General features: G+C 33.0%; 1 protein-coding gene, 1 non-coding gene and 1 pseudogene across 2 annotated transcripts; all 3 read left to right on the top strand.

The window, feature by feature from the left end:
• The first annotated feature begins 3,213 nt into the window (after positions 1-3,213).
• Positions 3,214-8,169, top strand: LOC120118743 (annotated as a pseudogene).
• A 3,069-nt stretch (positions 8,170-11,238) lies between these two features.
• LOC120118588 (glycerol-3-phosphate acyltransferase 1-like) lies at positions 11,239-13,518 on the top strand. The gene is made up of 2 exons (XM_039138613.1): positions 11,239-11,996; positions 12,606-13,518. Exons 1-2 carry the CDS (start codon positions 11,265-11,267, stop codon positions 13,476-13,478), a joined length of 1,605 nt encoding a protein of 534 aa, XP_038994544.1. The 5' UTR covers positions 11,239-11,264; the 3' UTR covers positions 13,479-13,518.
• Positions 13,519-16,650: 3,132 nt separating this feature from the next.
• Positions 16,651-16,869, top strand: LOC120118885. The gene has a single exon (XR_005515794.1). It is a non-coding gene; the product is annotated as a small nucleolar RNA U3 (small nucleolar RNA).
• The last annotated feature ends 163 nt before the right edge of the window (positions 16,870-17,032 follow it).

The following is a 17,032-nucleotide window of genomic DNA, read 5'->3' as shown; positions in this document are numbered from 1 at the left end:
TTGGTTTGAAAGAGATCAAATAACAGCATATTGCTTATATCTTTTCTGGTGGTACGCCGTCCCAGGGTCTATTTAGAGTAGATAGCTCTCACATTATCACCCCAATGCTAAAAAAGTCGCACTTCTCACTGAGGGGTTCGTTGTGTTCGAGCTCAGGAGCCATCCATTCGGGTGTTCCTGCAGTTGCAGAAACTTTCCTGGGTCGGCTGTTCATTTTTCTTTAGAGCCTCACTTATCTTCACAGTCCAGTGCTTGTTCACAAGGCAATCAGCACTTTTTAGGTCACAAACTATTTTCATCCGGTCTATACACATTAACCACCTGTATAAACAAGAGATGAATATAGTCAGTGTCACACCATTACATAGAAAAAGTCAGTCATGCAGTGCATGTATCCAGGACGCAATAAGCTTCTGCCCAAAAAATTGAAAATTAAATATGAAAATATTGGTCATAAACCCTGAACACAATGCAGATAGCCGGATAGAGTTTCCATTTTGGGGGGGGGGGGGGAAGTGATTTTTCACTGCTACATTCAAAATCCCAGACAATAATCTATACCAGAAGCCAATAAGCTTGTCCAATACACACAAAGACTGGAAGAGTGAGTTCCACATAAAAACCAGGGAACCACTTGCAGATTCAAACAGAAATATAGCGTTTTCACATGCAAAATCATTTAGATGATCGATCAATAAGCAGTCGAAATCAAAAAGAACAATCAATTGGATGAGGAAGAAAATTTTTAGAACATTTACTCGTTCCAATTTTTAGAAAGTAATCAGGAGTTATCTCAAATGATTAAAATCTAATAAACAAAAAAGAAACATGAAATTGGATGAGGAAGAAAATCAAATGTAGATCAAAGTAGAAGATCTATGTATTGGAAAGTATATAAAATGGTTGAAACAAATCAAAATCAACAACGCTTCCTAAAAAAACAAAATGAAGTATTACACTAATCCGATAGCATTTGATCCTCAATTCCTCCTCTCGTGAATTAGCCCACAAACACGGCAGCCAGAGAGAGAAATCGGTGATTCCTGATCATTTAATTTCTTCTATCAGATCATTTAAATACAAGGTACTATTTGTTTAAAATTAATTATTAATCATTTGATATCGAAAGGTAGCATGAATCTTGCAACATTTAATTATTTAAATAGTAATTAACAAAATTATTACTATTACTATATATTTAATCCTTATTATTTATACATTCTATCAATTTGGTTATAATTTTAAATTGAATTTAGTAATCAGTGAACAATCAATTGATTGGCAGATAGATTTCGTAAACGTTGGTTGTCATCTGGGTCGAATCCCAAATCAAACGTGGAATCAAGTTTTCAATTGTATGGCAAACATTCTTAAGTAAAGTGTTGATTGCATGAAATAAACAGGGATTATTAAGAGGACAAATTTAGTTAAGGTGATATGACCGGTCATCGAGAGGAAACAAACAACCCAGCCATTAAGACAAAGTTTCATTTTATGAATAATGAAATCATAGTCCGGACTCGGGACAAAACCTTGGAACTGGATGATAATAAAAAAAATTATAGTCCGAACAACAATTTTTTTTGTGTAAAATGTGAACTCTCAAATACTTTAATAGGAGTCGACCCAGATTAGTCGGGACGAAGCCTTGAAACTGGAGGACAAAAAAATACTTTAGCTCATCATTAGTATTAGGGCAAAAATAAATTTGTAATTTCCATTTACTTATTCGATGTCCAGAAAATAAATTTTGTTTATAATTAAGAGGTTACCGATATAATTTACCCATAAAAACATTTAAAATTTAAAAGGTAAAATACGCAATGAACCCGATTATTAAAAGTTATAAAACGATAATTTGATTATAGTGCACTGATATATTGAGTCCTTAGAATATTAAAAGCTATAAAATTGTCATATGAGTATTTATATATTATGAATTCATCATTTTTAGTTGAAAAATTGACGATCGTCTAAGTTAGACGTTAACAAGTTGACTGAGATATGATAATATACGATCCTAGAATTGTTTGAGTTATATTTTGTGTATCAAATCTTCATTTACATTATGTTGTCGACGAGCCAATGTTTAAAAACAACGACGATGTTAGTAGACATCTTTAAAACATGATTTTATCATATCTCAATTAGCATATTAATATTTTGCTCAACGATCATCTAGAATTTAATAGAAAATGACGAGTTTTGAATATATGAATAGTCAAGTGGTCATTTTATAATTTTTAATAGTGGAAGGACTCAATAAAATAATGCTCTATAATTAGGGATCATTTTATAACTTTTAATATTGATATACTGAACAAAACAACATCCTATAGTTGATAGACTATATGTATACTTAACCCAAAGTTAAATAATAAAAAAAGGCAGCATTTTTAGCTTGTCGAAGAGTGGGGGAAAATAATTTTTTTGGGTTAACTACATGGATGATTATTTATGTTTGTGTTTTATCATTTTTGTCACTGATTTCAAAATACGTAAGATATGGTCATTTTCGTTCTTATTTAATTAAGATGTGGTCACCACGAGTTAATTGACATTAAATATTTTGATATAATCACACAGTTGGTCCCTCTTATTTACATATTCTTTCAATATAGTCATACTTTTAATAAATTAAAATAAATTTAATCCTTCAATGGAATGATGCCACTGTCATCGATATCATGTGTCACCATTTGGTTGGAAGATTAATTTTATTTTATTTTATTTTAACAAAGTAAAGCAAATTGGTGGAAAATAAATATATTAAATTAAAATAAATTAAAATAAAGTTAGTTCCAACCAAATGGTGACACGTGACACGACACATGACACCAATGACACATGACATCGTTCGATTGGAGGATTAAATTTATTTTAATTTATTAAAAGTATGACTAAATTGAGAGAATGTGTAAATAATAAAGACCAAATATATGATTATACCAAAATATCACGACACTTAATCTGTTAACTGTTAGCTACAGTTAACCCTTAGTGACCACATCTTAAATAACTAAAAACAAAAGTGATCACATCTTAATTAAATAAAAACGAAAGTGACATGTCTTATATATTTTTGAAATTAATGACTAAAAGTGAACAAAACACAAATAAAAATGATCATCCACGTAGTTAACCCTTTTTTTAACGAAAGGGTAAAAGATTTAAAATGAATATTATTAAGGCGTTCTATAATGATTGTTAGAGACCGAACCAAATCCCTGACTCGATAGTGTCTGGAAAGAAGCAGGCAGCAGCAGTAGCAGATTCAAGCCCGACTTATGAAGTGGCTTTATTGTTCTCACTCTCACCTGCCACCGCCTCCGCCTCCGCCAGCAGTCTTCTCCTTCTCTTCCCTTCAGCATAATGCTTCTTCTCAACCCAAAGGTACGTAGATTTCTTCCACAGCCAAACTTTCTGCAATGGATAGACTTCTCTGAATCTCTACTTGTTTCCAATTAAATTAAAGCTACAATGCATTCATCTTCTTGAGAGGCAGGTTTTGTATTCTTCAGTTATTTCTTGTTCGCTGATGTTTCTGTTTTGTTCCTGGTTTCGCTTTTATCCGTTTTTCTTTGTTCTTCGACTATTTGTGAAGCTATCAGGTTTTCCCATGCTTTAATAAAATATTATTCTTTCTAGGTTTGGATTAGTCGAGCTGTTTGGATTGACTTACGGGGGACTGAATAACGTTTTATCCCAAGCCATAATTTTTCATCAATAATATCATTTTCATTCTGAATCAGCCATTGTAGGACAATGACACGAAAAGGAAACCAAAATGGACCAATTTAATTATGAAAAACAAACATTTCAGGGTATCCCCATATGACCTTTCTTTGCCTCCTAGTCCCTTAAAATTTGCTCGAAGCAATGTTTGTTTATGCCAGTATATTTAAGCTTATTGAGTGTTTATTAAAAAGAGCTTATTTAATGTTGGAAAAGCTGTATGAAAGTGTTTCTGATCCTCTTCAGTGATTTCCCATTTCTCCTACTGGATTGCCATCTCATTGTTTATGCTCTTCCTTAACCCTTGAAAATTGACACATAGAACTTGTACCAAGTCAGTTGATTAAATTCCTGATTCTTAGTTTATTTGGTTTGGCTTTTATAGGTATTGCAAAGGTTATTCTAAAGAAGGGAAAGACACAACTTTTTAAGGATGGAAGCCCGATGGTTTATAGTGGAGCAGTTGATAGAATAATTGGTAGACCACCACCCAAGACCGGAGATATTGTGCTGGTAGCAGATGGGACAGAGAAACCTATTGGATGGGGCTTGTATAATTCAGTTTCCATGTTCCGCGTTCGACTCATGCAGCTAGAAGAGGAAGCAACAAGGTAGTTATTCAAAGAAGGGCAAGGTTTTGCAGTTAGGTTTTACTTACTCCATAGGGCGGTTAACTTAAATTATTTCATATAGAGATCCTTCTTGTGCATTGGACATGGAGAAGCTTCTTGAAACAAGAATCAATGCAGCTATAGAGTTACGCCGTGGAGTAGGACTTCCTTCAACCACTACAAATGCATATTGTCTTATCAATAGTGAAGGAGACAGGTAACTTTGGGTTATATGTGTTGGTTCAAGATTATAGGGGAATTATAATTCATAAAATGTTGTTGGTGAATGGTGACAAACATATGCATGCACAATAGATGCACAGATAAAATTTCTTTTGTCCAACTTAACCGAATAATGTCAGTTCGGTCAGTTAAATCAGTTTTGCAACTTTTGCTTCTCCTACTTTTCAAAAGTTTTTCCATATATTCGGAGGATCAAACTTCTATACCAATGTCCATTGTAAGTGTTGGACATGAATACTTGAAGAAAAATGAAGATTCAAAGGAATATAGAGATACTTTTTTTTTATAAGAGGAATATAGAGATGATAACCGCTATTCCTTGCAATTCATTTTCTATTCCTACCAAACTGTCTCTGGGGGCTTAACTTTTTATTTGCAAATTGGATGTTTCTGCTTCACTGTAGATTGTCAGGATTAATTGTCGATGTCTTTGGAGATTTAGCAGTGGTAGCATCATCTGCTGCTTGGGTTGAAAAGTACAAATCACAAGTTGAAGCATGCATCAGTAGCATTGATGAGATCAATCACATACATTGGAGACCTTCTGTGGAAATTTTAAAAGAAGAAGGTTTGGATGCAGCAGATCTTAAAGAATTGCATCCATCCACTTGTCCCCAGAGAACAAAGGTAGAAATCCCTTGAGTCTAATAAGTTTCTGATGCACATTCTTCATCTACTCTCATGAAAGACTATAAAATCTGAGCTTGAGGTTATGTTTTTATACCAAGAAAACTCTCCATGCACTTCTGTCCTTGCTAATAAAATAATATACTTCATTTAATTATGACTGATGCCACGTATTCCAATTGACTGCTACTACCGTACAATGATTGCAATCACAAACTAATGGTTTGTCATCATTGAGTTATCTATTTCCTTTGATGTTGTTGTATACTTTATCTGAAAGAAGCTTTCCACTTTTGGATGTCCCATGCCATGCATAAGAAATAGCTGAAGGCTGGAGCCAATGTGAGGAAATTGTTTATAGAATTATTTGTTCTTGCTAGATCACTGAAGCATTAATTATTTGTTTGTTGTCTACACCTCATGAAATTTCAAAATAGTTTTTCTACTTGTTTCAGACTCCAGTTTAACTTTTATATTAGCCTTTTTATTGCATAAATCTGCACTTGTAGATTTTCTGAACGTTCTCATTTGAGGATTTTCCTTCCAGGATTGCATATCATTTATAAATAAGACAATTATTAGTTTTCGTTCTCTCTCATTTGTTGAAAAGCCATTTTCTTGATAAGTAACTATGGTCACCCTTCTACTTTGGGTTTTTGAAATGCTTCATACTGCTCTGTGTATGTGAACTTTTGCTTTAGTGCCCCATTTAACATGAATCTTACAAGGCATGTTAAATTTTATATGTCAGGTTATAGAAAATGGAATATCTTATGTAATCTCGATGGAGGGTCAAAAGACAGGATTTTATGCTGATCAGCGTGAAAATCGAATGTTCTTATCAACTATTTCACTGGACAGAGAGTTCTTGATGTTTGCTGCTACAGTGGTGGTTTTGCCCTAAATGCTGCAAAAGGAGGTGCTATGAGTATTACCGGTACATAACTGCTAAAACTTTTAATGCCTACATGCACTGTTAATAGTTCTGGCTAAACTAGAGTTGTCATGGATGCCTGGCATGATAAAAATTACCATTATTAATGTTGTAATGTTGAGTTATGCATATATTTTGGAGTAATTTTCTCAAGGAGTTTCTAGAAAAATTGCAGCCAACGAGTAATGCTTGAAAATGTATTAAATCCTGTAGTACCAAAATTCATTCAGAGACTTAGGTTTTGCTCCTTTTCTTTGCCTAATAGATGAACTTAAAATTGGAAGAAGATGACTGTAAGTTAGGAGTTGCGGAAGAATGTTCTTTATAGCAGAATCCATCTTGTTGGGAATCAAAGTTTAGCCAAGTTGAATTGAGTTAGTGGATACTATAGGACTTTTGACCTTAAGTTGCTTCAAGTTTTAAGTCTCTCGATATACCTTCTCAAAAAGCATATCTAAGTAGATAATTAAAAACTTGTTCTTAATGATCATAGATATTTCTAGGGACTATTTATGTGATTCTGTCTGATACTCTTTTAGGTGTTGATACCTCATTGCTGGCGCTAGAGCTAGCCAGAGAAAATATTATTCTTAACAACCTGGACCCTGGAAAGACATCCTTTTTGAGAGAAGATGCAACTGTATTTATGAGGAGCGCCCTTTCTAGAAAAGAATCATGGGATATAGTAGTTCTTGATCCTCCGAAACTTGCACCAAGCAGAAAGGTATTATCTATATTTAGCATTTAGCACTATCTAATATCACTTTAGATAACATTGGAAGGTGACCTGAATTCTGGTTTACATGTTCATGCACATTGATTCTGACGGATTAATCTGTATGCATTATTGTTGGGTTGATTAATTTACCATCTAGTTATGTTATCTGTAATATCGTATATTGAACAGATATCATCTAGTGCATGAGTAGCTCAATAGATTCTTAACTATTGATTTCGGAAGGAATTAAATCAATCTTTTCTTTGCTCTTTTTTTTTCCAAATTAATAAATGTAGAAGAATATGCTTTATTTTCACTTCAGTCACACAAATGAACGTGTAAAACTTCTCATGCATCTCGATTCTGGCAGCTCTCATAAATGAAAATTACGCTGTGATTGTGACTGTAGGCTGTAGGACTTGCTGCAACATGCTTGCTTTTATATTTGTCTCTTGGATGCTAATAATACCCAGGTTCTCCAAAGTGCTTCAGGCATGTACCGAAACTTGAACTCGTTAGCAATGAAAATAACTAGAAGAGGTGGCCTTCTCATGACCTGCTCTTGTTCAGGAGCAATGACTCAAAGTGGGATTTTCTTGCGTACTCTTCAGGTAAGTGATTTTTCTGTATCCTGTTTTTTTGTGACTATTCACATTGCCTTATTACTATGTTACTGATACCTTAAAAATGCACTTTCATCCTCTCGAGGATAGGCGATTCAAGTCTTCCGCTTTATCTTTTTCTCTCTACCATTTTTTCTCTTTTGACCATAGCAGAAGATCTTTATGAATAAAAAATTTCTTTGTTGCATGGTATCACCTCCTATAATGAATCCAATTTAGTAGCCAGTTCAAAGCAGGTTACAAGAATAGGTAGTCCATGGTAAGAAAATTATTATGGATGAAAAGCTCCTAAACTTCAAATTTGTTCTCTAAAATCAGGGTGCCGCTTCGATGGCGGAGAGAAAAATTACAGTCCTAAGGCAGAGTGGAGCCGGTTGTGATCATCCTATTGACCCAGCCTACCCAGAGGGTGCTTATCTTTCGAATATCCTGCTTCGGGTAATGTGACCTTGTAATCTTTTTGAAGCATTGCATCATGATGATGATGACAGTGATGATGATTCTGTCCTGTTTGCTGAATAAGAATTCTACTACTACCAAAGGAGCTGCTGCTGAAATTATACATGGAATTCACTGATAGAAGCTAGTATGCTATCCCAGGGTTCAAATTATAACCATTTTATTTGAGTGCAAAATTTCATCAACCCTTTTAACTGAGGCCCCACGATATTGTTCATACTTTAGCTTAACAAATTTTCTTCTACGAGTGTTTGAATCATAAATGCATAATGGAAAGTACGCTCCGTGCCATAAAGATTGGAATGAATGCCACATGATTTATTAATGACTATATATGTATATTGAAATTTTCAAAAACCTTTTTATACTTTTAAAGGATGAGTAAATTATAAATTTTTTCTAGTTCAAAATTTTCCAACTTAACTAAAGGTATGGAAAACTAACCCAAAGGCCGGTAGTTATACTCCCAAGACAGGAAGTAAAATGACCAACTTTGCCTTCTCAGACGTATACAACCATACACATTATAGAAATGTTGATGTTACAAATGTTATTTTTTTAATAAAATTATTTGTATAATTATTACATTATCTTAATTTTATTATTTAACTTTTAAATCAAATTGTAATTATATTTCCACCATTATTTTTTTTTGAAAGATATATTTCCACCATTAATTCCTAGGGTAAAGTATTCAAATGGTCTTCGACTATAGGGCATTACTTTGTTAAGTCCATTGATTATTAAAAGTTACAAAAATGGTCCTCTGACTATAGAGTGTTGCTTTGTTGAGTTCATCGGTTTTTAAAAGTTACAAAATGGTCATCCAACCATTCATATGTTCCAAGCTTGTCCTTTTTTGTTAAAAATTGATAACTCTTTGAGTTGGATTTTAACCTGCTAACTAAGATATGATAAATTGATGTCTAGTGATACTGTCGTTGCTTATAAGCATTAGTTCAATGACATAATATTTCAAACACTTGTTTGACAACATAATGTAAATAGAGTCTCGATCCATAAAATACAACTCAAGGAGCTATGGGATCAGATTTTATCATATCATAGTGAGCAGATAATGTACAACTCAGACGACCGCTGTTTTTTTAAAAGAAAATGTCAAGTCTAAAACATATAAATAGTCGACAGTGGAAGATTCAGAAATATTTTTTAGCGTGGGTACATATGTATTGATAATATTTTTTTCTATGGGGTAGGCACTAATAGAATTTCAGGGTGGACACTATCAGTAAAATGAACAACATACATAAAGAAATTCGGATTTCAGGATGGGCATTGGAGTATACATGCATTCGCCATTGATAGTCGGGTGACTATTTTGTAACTTTTAATAGTTGGGAGACTCAACAAAGCAATACCTTGTAGTCAATAGACCATTTTGTAACTTTTAATAGTCAAGGGACTCAACTACACATCATTCTATAGTTGGAGGACCATTTGTGTGGTTTACCCTAATTCGTAATAGTAATTCGTTTGAAAACTTAAAATGTATAAATTTTAAAGATTAAATTTATCATTTTTTTGGTTGCCAATAAATTTATCATTTATGTGCAATGAATTCTAAAATATCCAATTTACCACCCAACACTCAAAATACATGAATTACATAAACAACAAATCCAAATGATTGAACGTTACCAACTCCATGATTAATGAAGATTGCATGCCCTGCATCTTACCAAAACACAAAAGGCATTTGCAAGTAATTTAATACATAATCTAACCATCATGCAAAGGGATTAACAGTTTCCTTTGTTAATTGGATATAAATGTCGCAAGGTAGATCATGAGTTGCACGATCTTAACCAACCAAAGCTGCATGATCTTAACTGCTAAAAAAGAGAAAATTGGTTCAATTCAAATGATACATCAGGACTTTCATATTATGTAATAATTATATAATAATTCGTATTTCAATCATTAGTAAAGATGTCTGCTTTTTACTAATATCGAGTTTCATTTATTAACTCTGCATGACACACCACTCGCTCGCCTAACAGGCTGCCGTAGCAGCCGGCTTAAATTAAGAAGAAGAAAGCGTCTCGGTACTTGGAGAAACATATAAATGCCACAGATTTCTTGTTGAAATACTGTTATGGATCATGTAAAAACAGCTAAAATCATAGAGGAAAATGGGGTTGAAATTTCATTTCGAGAAAGTCAATTTGAACAGATGATACGGGTCATCTAACTTAGGATTGGCTCATTTGGAGGAAGAAAAAGAATGGGAAAACTACATGGGTGATCCCTTAATTATGGAAAAACTCTATTCTGATAATTGATATTTCAATTTTATCAATAAATTCATTTTAACCATTTCAATGTGTCAATCAAAATACCTATCGTTAACATTTAACAAAAGAAATGACGTGGCAATTAATAAAATTGATATATTTACACATTTTGTTGAATGTCAACAAGGACAAAGCTAGGATCAAATGTTGGGGGGCAAAGTTCTTTATATCAAAAGAATAAGAATCTATGAAGTATTTAAATCTAAAAACTAATAGGAAAAAAAGCTTCATTTGACTATTATTTAAATTAAAAAGGACCTAAAATGCCATTATACCAAAAATTTTGAAAGAGGCAACAACCCCTCAAAGCCACTATGCAACTTGTCCCTATCCGTCAACTCTTCCATTATATATATAAGTAATGATGATCAAATATATAATTATATCAATTTTGTTAACTGTTACATCAATCTTGTCGTCAAATGTTAACAACAAATGATTTGATTAGTAGTATTTAAATAATTATATGGTGTAATTACTAAAATTGAAAATTTGATGGTCAAAATAAAATCTTCCCATAGTTAAATTCATCTAATGTAATTTACGCAAAAAGAAATTTGAAAATCCACACTCAAGTTGTCCATCTTTCACTATGCAAGTTCCGGGTATACACAACACGCATTCCAATAGAAAGTTTTCAAAGCAAAAAAGTCCCTTAAAACTGTTTAGAAAGGGGGTCACCAGAATCTGACCTAACCATTTCAGCCAAAAAATAATATTTTAAAATAATGCAGGTGCTCATGCAGAGCTAGAAGCATGTTGATGGAAATTTAATCAAAGATTCAATGGCTAAAAAGAAGCAGAAATGGCAGAGGAAGATTGATTGTGCAATCAATGCTAGCTGTATGGCTAACCAAATCCATCTTTTGGTCAACCTTTACCTCCTCTCTCTACTATAAATATCATCTCTTTCCCTTCCACTCCTCTGCACACAAACATTTCCCCATACTTCCTTCTCATCCTCTGGCCTATTTCTCTTACCTATTTCTAGAGAAATCCATGGTTTTTCCTTTAGTGTTTCTGAAGCTAGCTGACTGGGTCTTGTACCAGCTGCTGGCTAACTCTTGTTATCGAGCCGCCGGGAAGGTGAGGGACCAGACTCCTAGGTGGTCGTCATCACCACAGCAACAAGCTGGTTCTTTATTCCCTACAAGCGTCGCTCACTTTGATTTAAGCAAAGATATTAAAGTCTCTCGTACATTGGTTTGTGATATTCATGGTGTCTTATTGAGAACTGAAACCTTCTTCCCTTACTTCATGTTGGTTGCTTTTGAAGGTGGTAGCATTTTAAGAGCCTTTCTCTTGCTTTTATCGTGCTCCTTTTTGTGGGTTTTGGATTATGAGCTCAAACTCAGGGTTATGATCTTTATATCCTTCTTTGGGCTGAGGAAGAAGGATGTCGAGTGCGCCGCCATGGCTGTGTTGCCCAAGTTTTATCTCGAGAATCTTAATCTCCAAGCTTACGAAATTTGGTCTAAAACAAGTTCGAGAGTTGTGTTCACAAGTATACCTAGAGTAATGGTGGAAGGATTCCTCAAGGAATACATGAGCGTCGATGATGTCGTCGGCACCGAATTGCAAACCGTCGGGAACCGATTCACAGGGTTGGTATCCGCCTCCGGTTTGCTAGTGAAGCATAAAGCTTTAAAGGGTTATTTCGGAGATAAAAAACCAGACGTTGGCCTTGGAAGTTCAAGCCACCATGATCATCGGTTTATCTCCCTTTGCAAGGTACTTTTATTACTTTAACTTCGTTTAAACATAAGAAGAATAATTAATGGTCGTTGAACTGTTCAATTTGTCTCAATTTTCGGGTAACCTTGCATTCATCAAATACATAGTGCTTGATGAATTATTCGTGAACATTTCGTATAATATTTATTTATTAAATTAAATAAATGAGTATAAACATAAATTTTATCTTCAATTTATTTATGTTCACGAATAAGCTCATTTATCAAATTGTTTATAAGGTTTTCTTTTTACATTATAAATATTGTTGAAGATATGTATTAAATTGAATGTATAGTGAATTTTAGTGTTCAAACTGTGAAGTCAAAGGACCTTAAGGACTAATGGTGTAATCTCACCATATTTTGAACACTAAAGGAACATGTGAAACTAACCTAACACAAAAACTTTCAAAGTAAAAAAACGAACACGAACACGAACATAGTTTCATTCCTTCAAGTTCGATTCTTTGACACCGGTGCACCAGACCCTAACTAGTCCGAAGACTACCCACCTGCAGATGTAGTTTCTTGTTAACATTGACATGAAGTTGTTTAATTATGGAGGAGTTTTGGGCTCGTTAATTCAATTTCTTTGTGAATTCTACAGGAAGCCTATGTGGTGGATGACCGAAACGATCAAAGCTGCGTGATGCCGAGGGACAAGTACCCGAAGCCTCTTATATTCCACGATGGAAGGCTAGCGTTCTTGCCAACACCACTGGCAACACTTTACATGTTCCTTTGGCTTCCATTTGGGATAATTCTCGCCATTTTCAGGATTCTGGTCGGTATCTGTCTGCCTTACAGGTTGGCTATATTCTTTGGTTCTCTTAGCGGTGTGCAGCTACGATTCCAAGGCTGTTTCCCTCAACCAAATTCACAGCACAAAAAAGGTGTCTTGTACGTCTGTACACATCGAACGCTTATGGACCCAGTTTTCCTCAGCACGGCATTGTGCAAGCCCTTGACGGCAGTGACCTACAGCTTGAGCAAAATGTCGGAGATAATAGCTCCCATCAGGACAGTCAGGCTGACCAGGGACAGGAACCAGGACGGAAAAACCATGAAGAAGCTGTTAAGCGAAGGTGATTTGGTGGTCTGTCCCGAAGGAACCACATGCAGGGAGCCTTATCTGTTAAGGTTCAGCTCTTTGTTCGCTGAGCTAGCCGACGACATAGTTCCGGTTGCTACGAACGCTCATGTAAGCATGTTCTATGGCACGACGGCGAGTGGGTTGAAATGGTTGGATCCCATTTTCTTTCTGATGAACCCAAGACCGAGCTACCACGTTCAAATACTGGGAAAGGTGCCACCGGAGTTCACATGTGCAAGGGGCAGGTCTAGCTTCGAAGTGGCTAATTATATTCAGAGGAAACTGGCTGATGCTCTGGGATTTGAGTGTACTACCTTGACTAGGAGAGACAAATACCTGATGCTTGCAGGGAATGAAGGGGTTGTCCATGATAATAAGAGAAACTAACTATCCCCCTCTTCACAACACTATTAATTAATTTGATTTGCACACTATTGAAGGAGAACTCTTTAAGAGAATTATGATTTGGATGATTTAAAATGAACACAAGAATTCTTTACTTATGAACATATCTTTTTAAAAAAATATTTATATTTTCTTTAAATAATTTATGTATGAAGAATATATTTATCAATATTTAGCAAATAAATCATCATCAAGCTTTTTATTTTATTTATATAGATTTGTATTCTTAACATTTTAAATAGGAGAGAATGTAGGTTGCCTAATAAAATAAGAATACGTCACATTTCATTTCGGGTCGAGAGTCCCATCGGATCGATGATTTAGAAGATAGTAAGGTGATGTATGGTTTGGTTGAAATGGAGAAAGAGTAAAAGGGGGGATTGAGACGTCACTTGGCTGCACAAACGTTGAAATGCGTGCTTGCAATATGAACCCTAACCCTAATCCTCTGTACTTGCAATCAATGATGCCATAAATGCTTTGAAGCTTATTCGCCGCTTCAAATATCGGAAATCCAGCACCATCCATACTCCCGCCGCACAAAAGGCGGGTTTCGATGGCCGACTTTAATACATGTTCTGTTTCTTGTAGTATAATAAAATCCATCTCTGTATTTTTTTCAGTTAATTCGACTTTTATATTTGTTTACCTCATTCGGATTTTTATTTTTCATTTATTAAGTATTGAGATTTTTGGAGTTCTATATCTTTAAGATAATTATATTTTTTGTCGTTACTTTTGACAGATTTGTGTAATGTGTCATAGTCGAATTTACTATCTAATTAAATTACTAATATATAAATAATCATCATCAAACTAGACCTGACATTTTCTCTAAGGATTAATATATAAGTTATCATGCAAAATCATCGAGGAGATAATATTTATTTTTTCTTTCAGATGTTATTTTTCGATGATTGTTCATCATCGTCTTTAATTCGTCTATTCTTCATTATCTCTCCACCGAATAATTGGTTGTGATTTTCCACTTAAATCATAAGTTTTGGACTGTTAATCCATATTTTTCAATTTAGTTAAAAATATAATAAAAATATTATTAGTTGATCTTTAATTTCAATTGAAATTCAAACTAAATATTAATTTAGTTAAAAATATAATAATTATATAATTTAGTTTAACTTAATTGATAAATGCACGATCCTTCATGGGAAGGTCGTAGGTTTTATTCTCCCTACTCTTTAATGAAGCCCTTAGACTTGTTTGGTTTCAAAAAATATTTTCTAATATATATAAAAAATAAATTAATATAAATGAAAACTTAAGTTTTAAAAAACGTAAAGTTATAAATAAAATAGTTAAAATATATTTGGTATATATTTTTTAAAATATATATGAACAAATAATTGTTAAATAATTATATTAAAATATAATTATTAAAAATTATTACATAACTTTAATAGATGAGCTATGTAAATATAAAATAATAAAGTTGATAAGAAATTTTGTAACAAAAATTATTTTAGTTTATAATACGAATACAATGTTAATGCATGTTGAACATCAATTAAATTTAAAAAAATACACAAAAATATTGTTATAAACAAGTGCAAACAAAAATTTTGTTAAAATAAAAAAATATGTATAGTGGTATTTAAGGCTAACAAACTTTTTGGGGAAAAATAGTATAACCCTTTAACTTTTATTGCACTCAATATAACCCTTAAAACTGAGAGAGAAAAAAAAGAATATAACTATTTGACTAGAGGAATCAAACATCGATTGTCATAACACTTACATGACAATTCACAAAGCTTGCATAACAATTCACAAAACTTGCATGACAATCTACAATACTGATGGAATAGCTCACGGTGTTGTTATGATAGTACATGATAGATGATGATGTGATAGATAAGCATAGTATAACCCTTTAACTTTTATTGCACTCAATATAACCCTTAAAACTGAGAGAAAAAAAATATATAACTATTTGACTAGAGGAATCAAACATCGATTGTCATAACACTTACATGACAATTCACAAAGCTTGCATAACAATTCACAAAGCTTGCATCACAATCTACAATACTGATGGGATAGCTCACGGTGTTGTTATGATAGTACATGATAGATGATGATGTGATAGATAAGCTTAATTAATTTTTGGCTAAGTTCATGGGCCTAATTGATTCTTTTAGAAAGTTTAAAGACATTTTTTTAGAAATTATTTAAATTTAAAATATAAAACCTAAACACTTATTAAGATATTTAATACATTAAATATAAAAGTACAAAAAAAAATTAAATTATTAAAAATGTTTAGTTTAAAGAACAAATTGAGTGTAAAAAAAAGTTGAGGGACCATATTGATATTTTTTTTGCAAAAGTTTGACCGTTTCAAATACCATTAAATCAAAAACTATTGTTAAAAGGATTTAAATTCGTTTAAATTAAGTTAAAAATCTATATTTCATGTTTTTCTATTTTTCATATTTCTAAAACAATTTATTGAAAACACTGAAATCATTTTTTATGTTTTTATATTTTTACTTATTTTTATTTTGTAGAAATCATTTTTTTTATTTTACAACGAAACACATTTTCTTTAACGTTTTATATTTTCTAAAAAAATAAAAATAACATATATTTTCTCAAACAAAACGGACCTTATTTTGTTAAGTCCATATTTTGATTTCGCTCAATTAACCGTTAACACATAACATTATCTAATTAATTTAAATAAAATTATTTAAAAATTGCACGTCAATGTTTATTATAATAGAGAGAAAATAATATAAAATATAAAAAAATACTTAAGTATCATCGTTAAATATTTTAACAATGAATGATCAAAATAAAAAAGAATAATATTAATAATATTTTCATTAAAAATTAATTTAAAAGACTAAAATAAAAAATTGGTTATAATTAATGTAATTTATCTTAAAAATATAGTTCTGAAACTTTAAAGAAAGCATTAAACAGGCTAATAACAATAGTCCACGAGTTCTCGAGTAATAAAAATTTTGTTACAGCCGGGTCAATTAAACCCCTTTTTCTAATTTACCTTCTGGTGGTTTAACTATCCGTTCTAAGCAGATAATGGAACACACAACACGGACTAAAAATCCCACATTGAAGAGGAAAGATTAGAGCGAAGGGTATTTAACTTTGAATCGGGATCTTAAGGGACACGACCTTACTTGAACAGGATCTGTTCTATAGGCTCGTACCTCTGTATCCTTGAGTTCTAAGGAGACAGGATACCAAGTCTGGTTGATGATTTCTGGCTGTGTGATCAGAGCGTGATTACTGGTCTGGTTTGTCAATTCTTGATATCACCATGACCGCAGAGGATCGTTCTCAGCTAGCCTTGTTTAGCTGGGATGGTCGCGCAGCTGTCTGACAGACTTACCTTTCCTTTTTTCTTTCAAAAAAGATCTGATGTAATCCTCAGATGGGGCAAGTTCTGGGGATTTTTGCCTGTGGAATGGCTTGAAAGACAATTAGCAAGTTGATATCTATCGAACACCCAGTTTTTGTTTCTCAAAATTTCTAGTGCTAAATCAAATGCT

This window comes from Hibiscus syriacus, unplaced genomic scaffold (genome assembly GCF_006381635.1).
Source record: "Hibiscus syriacus cultivar Baekdansim isolate YM2019G1 unplaced genomic scaffold, ASM638163v2 tig00110328_pilon, whole genome shotgun sequence".
Taxonomy (NCBI): Eukaryota; Viridiplantae; Streptophyta; class Magnoliopsida; order Malvales; family Malvaceae; genus Hibiscus; species Hibiscus syriacus.
This window is presented reverse-complemented; position numbering and strand designations above follow the sequence as displayed.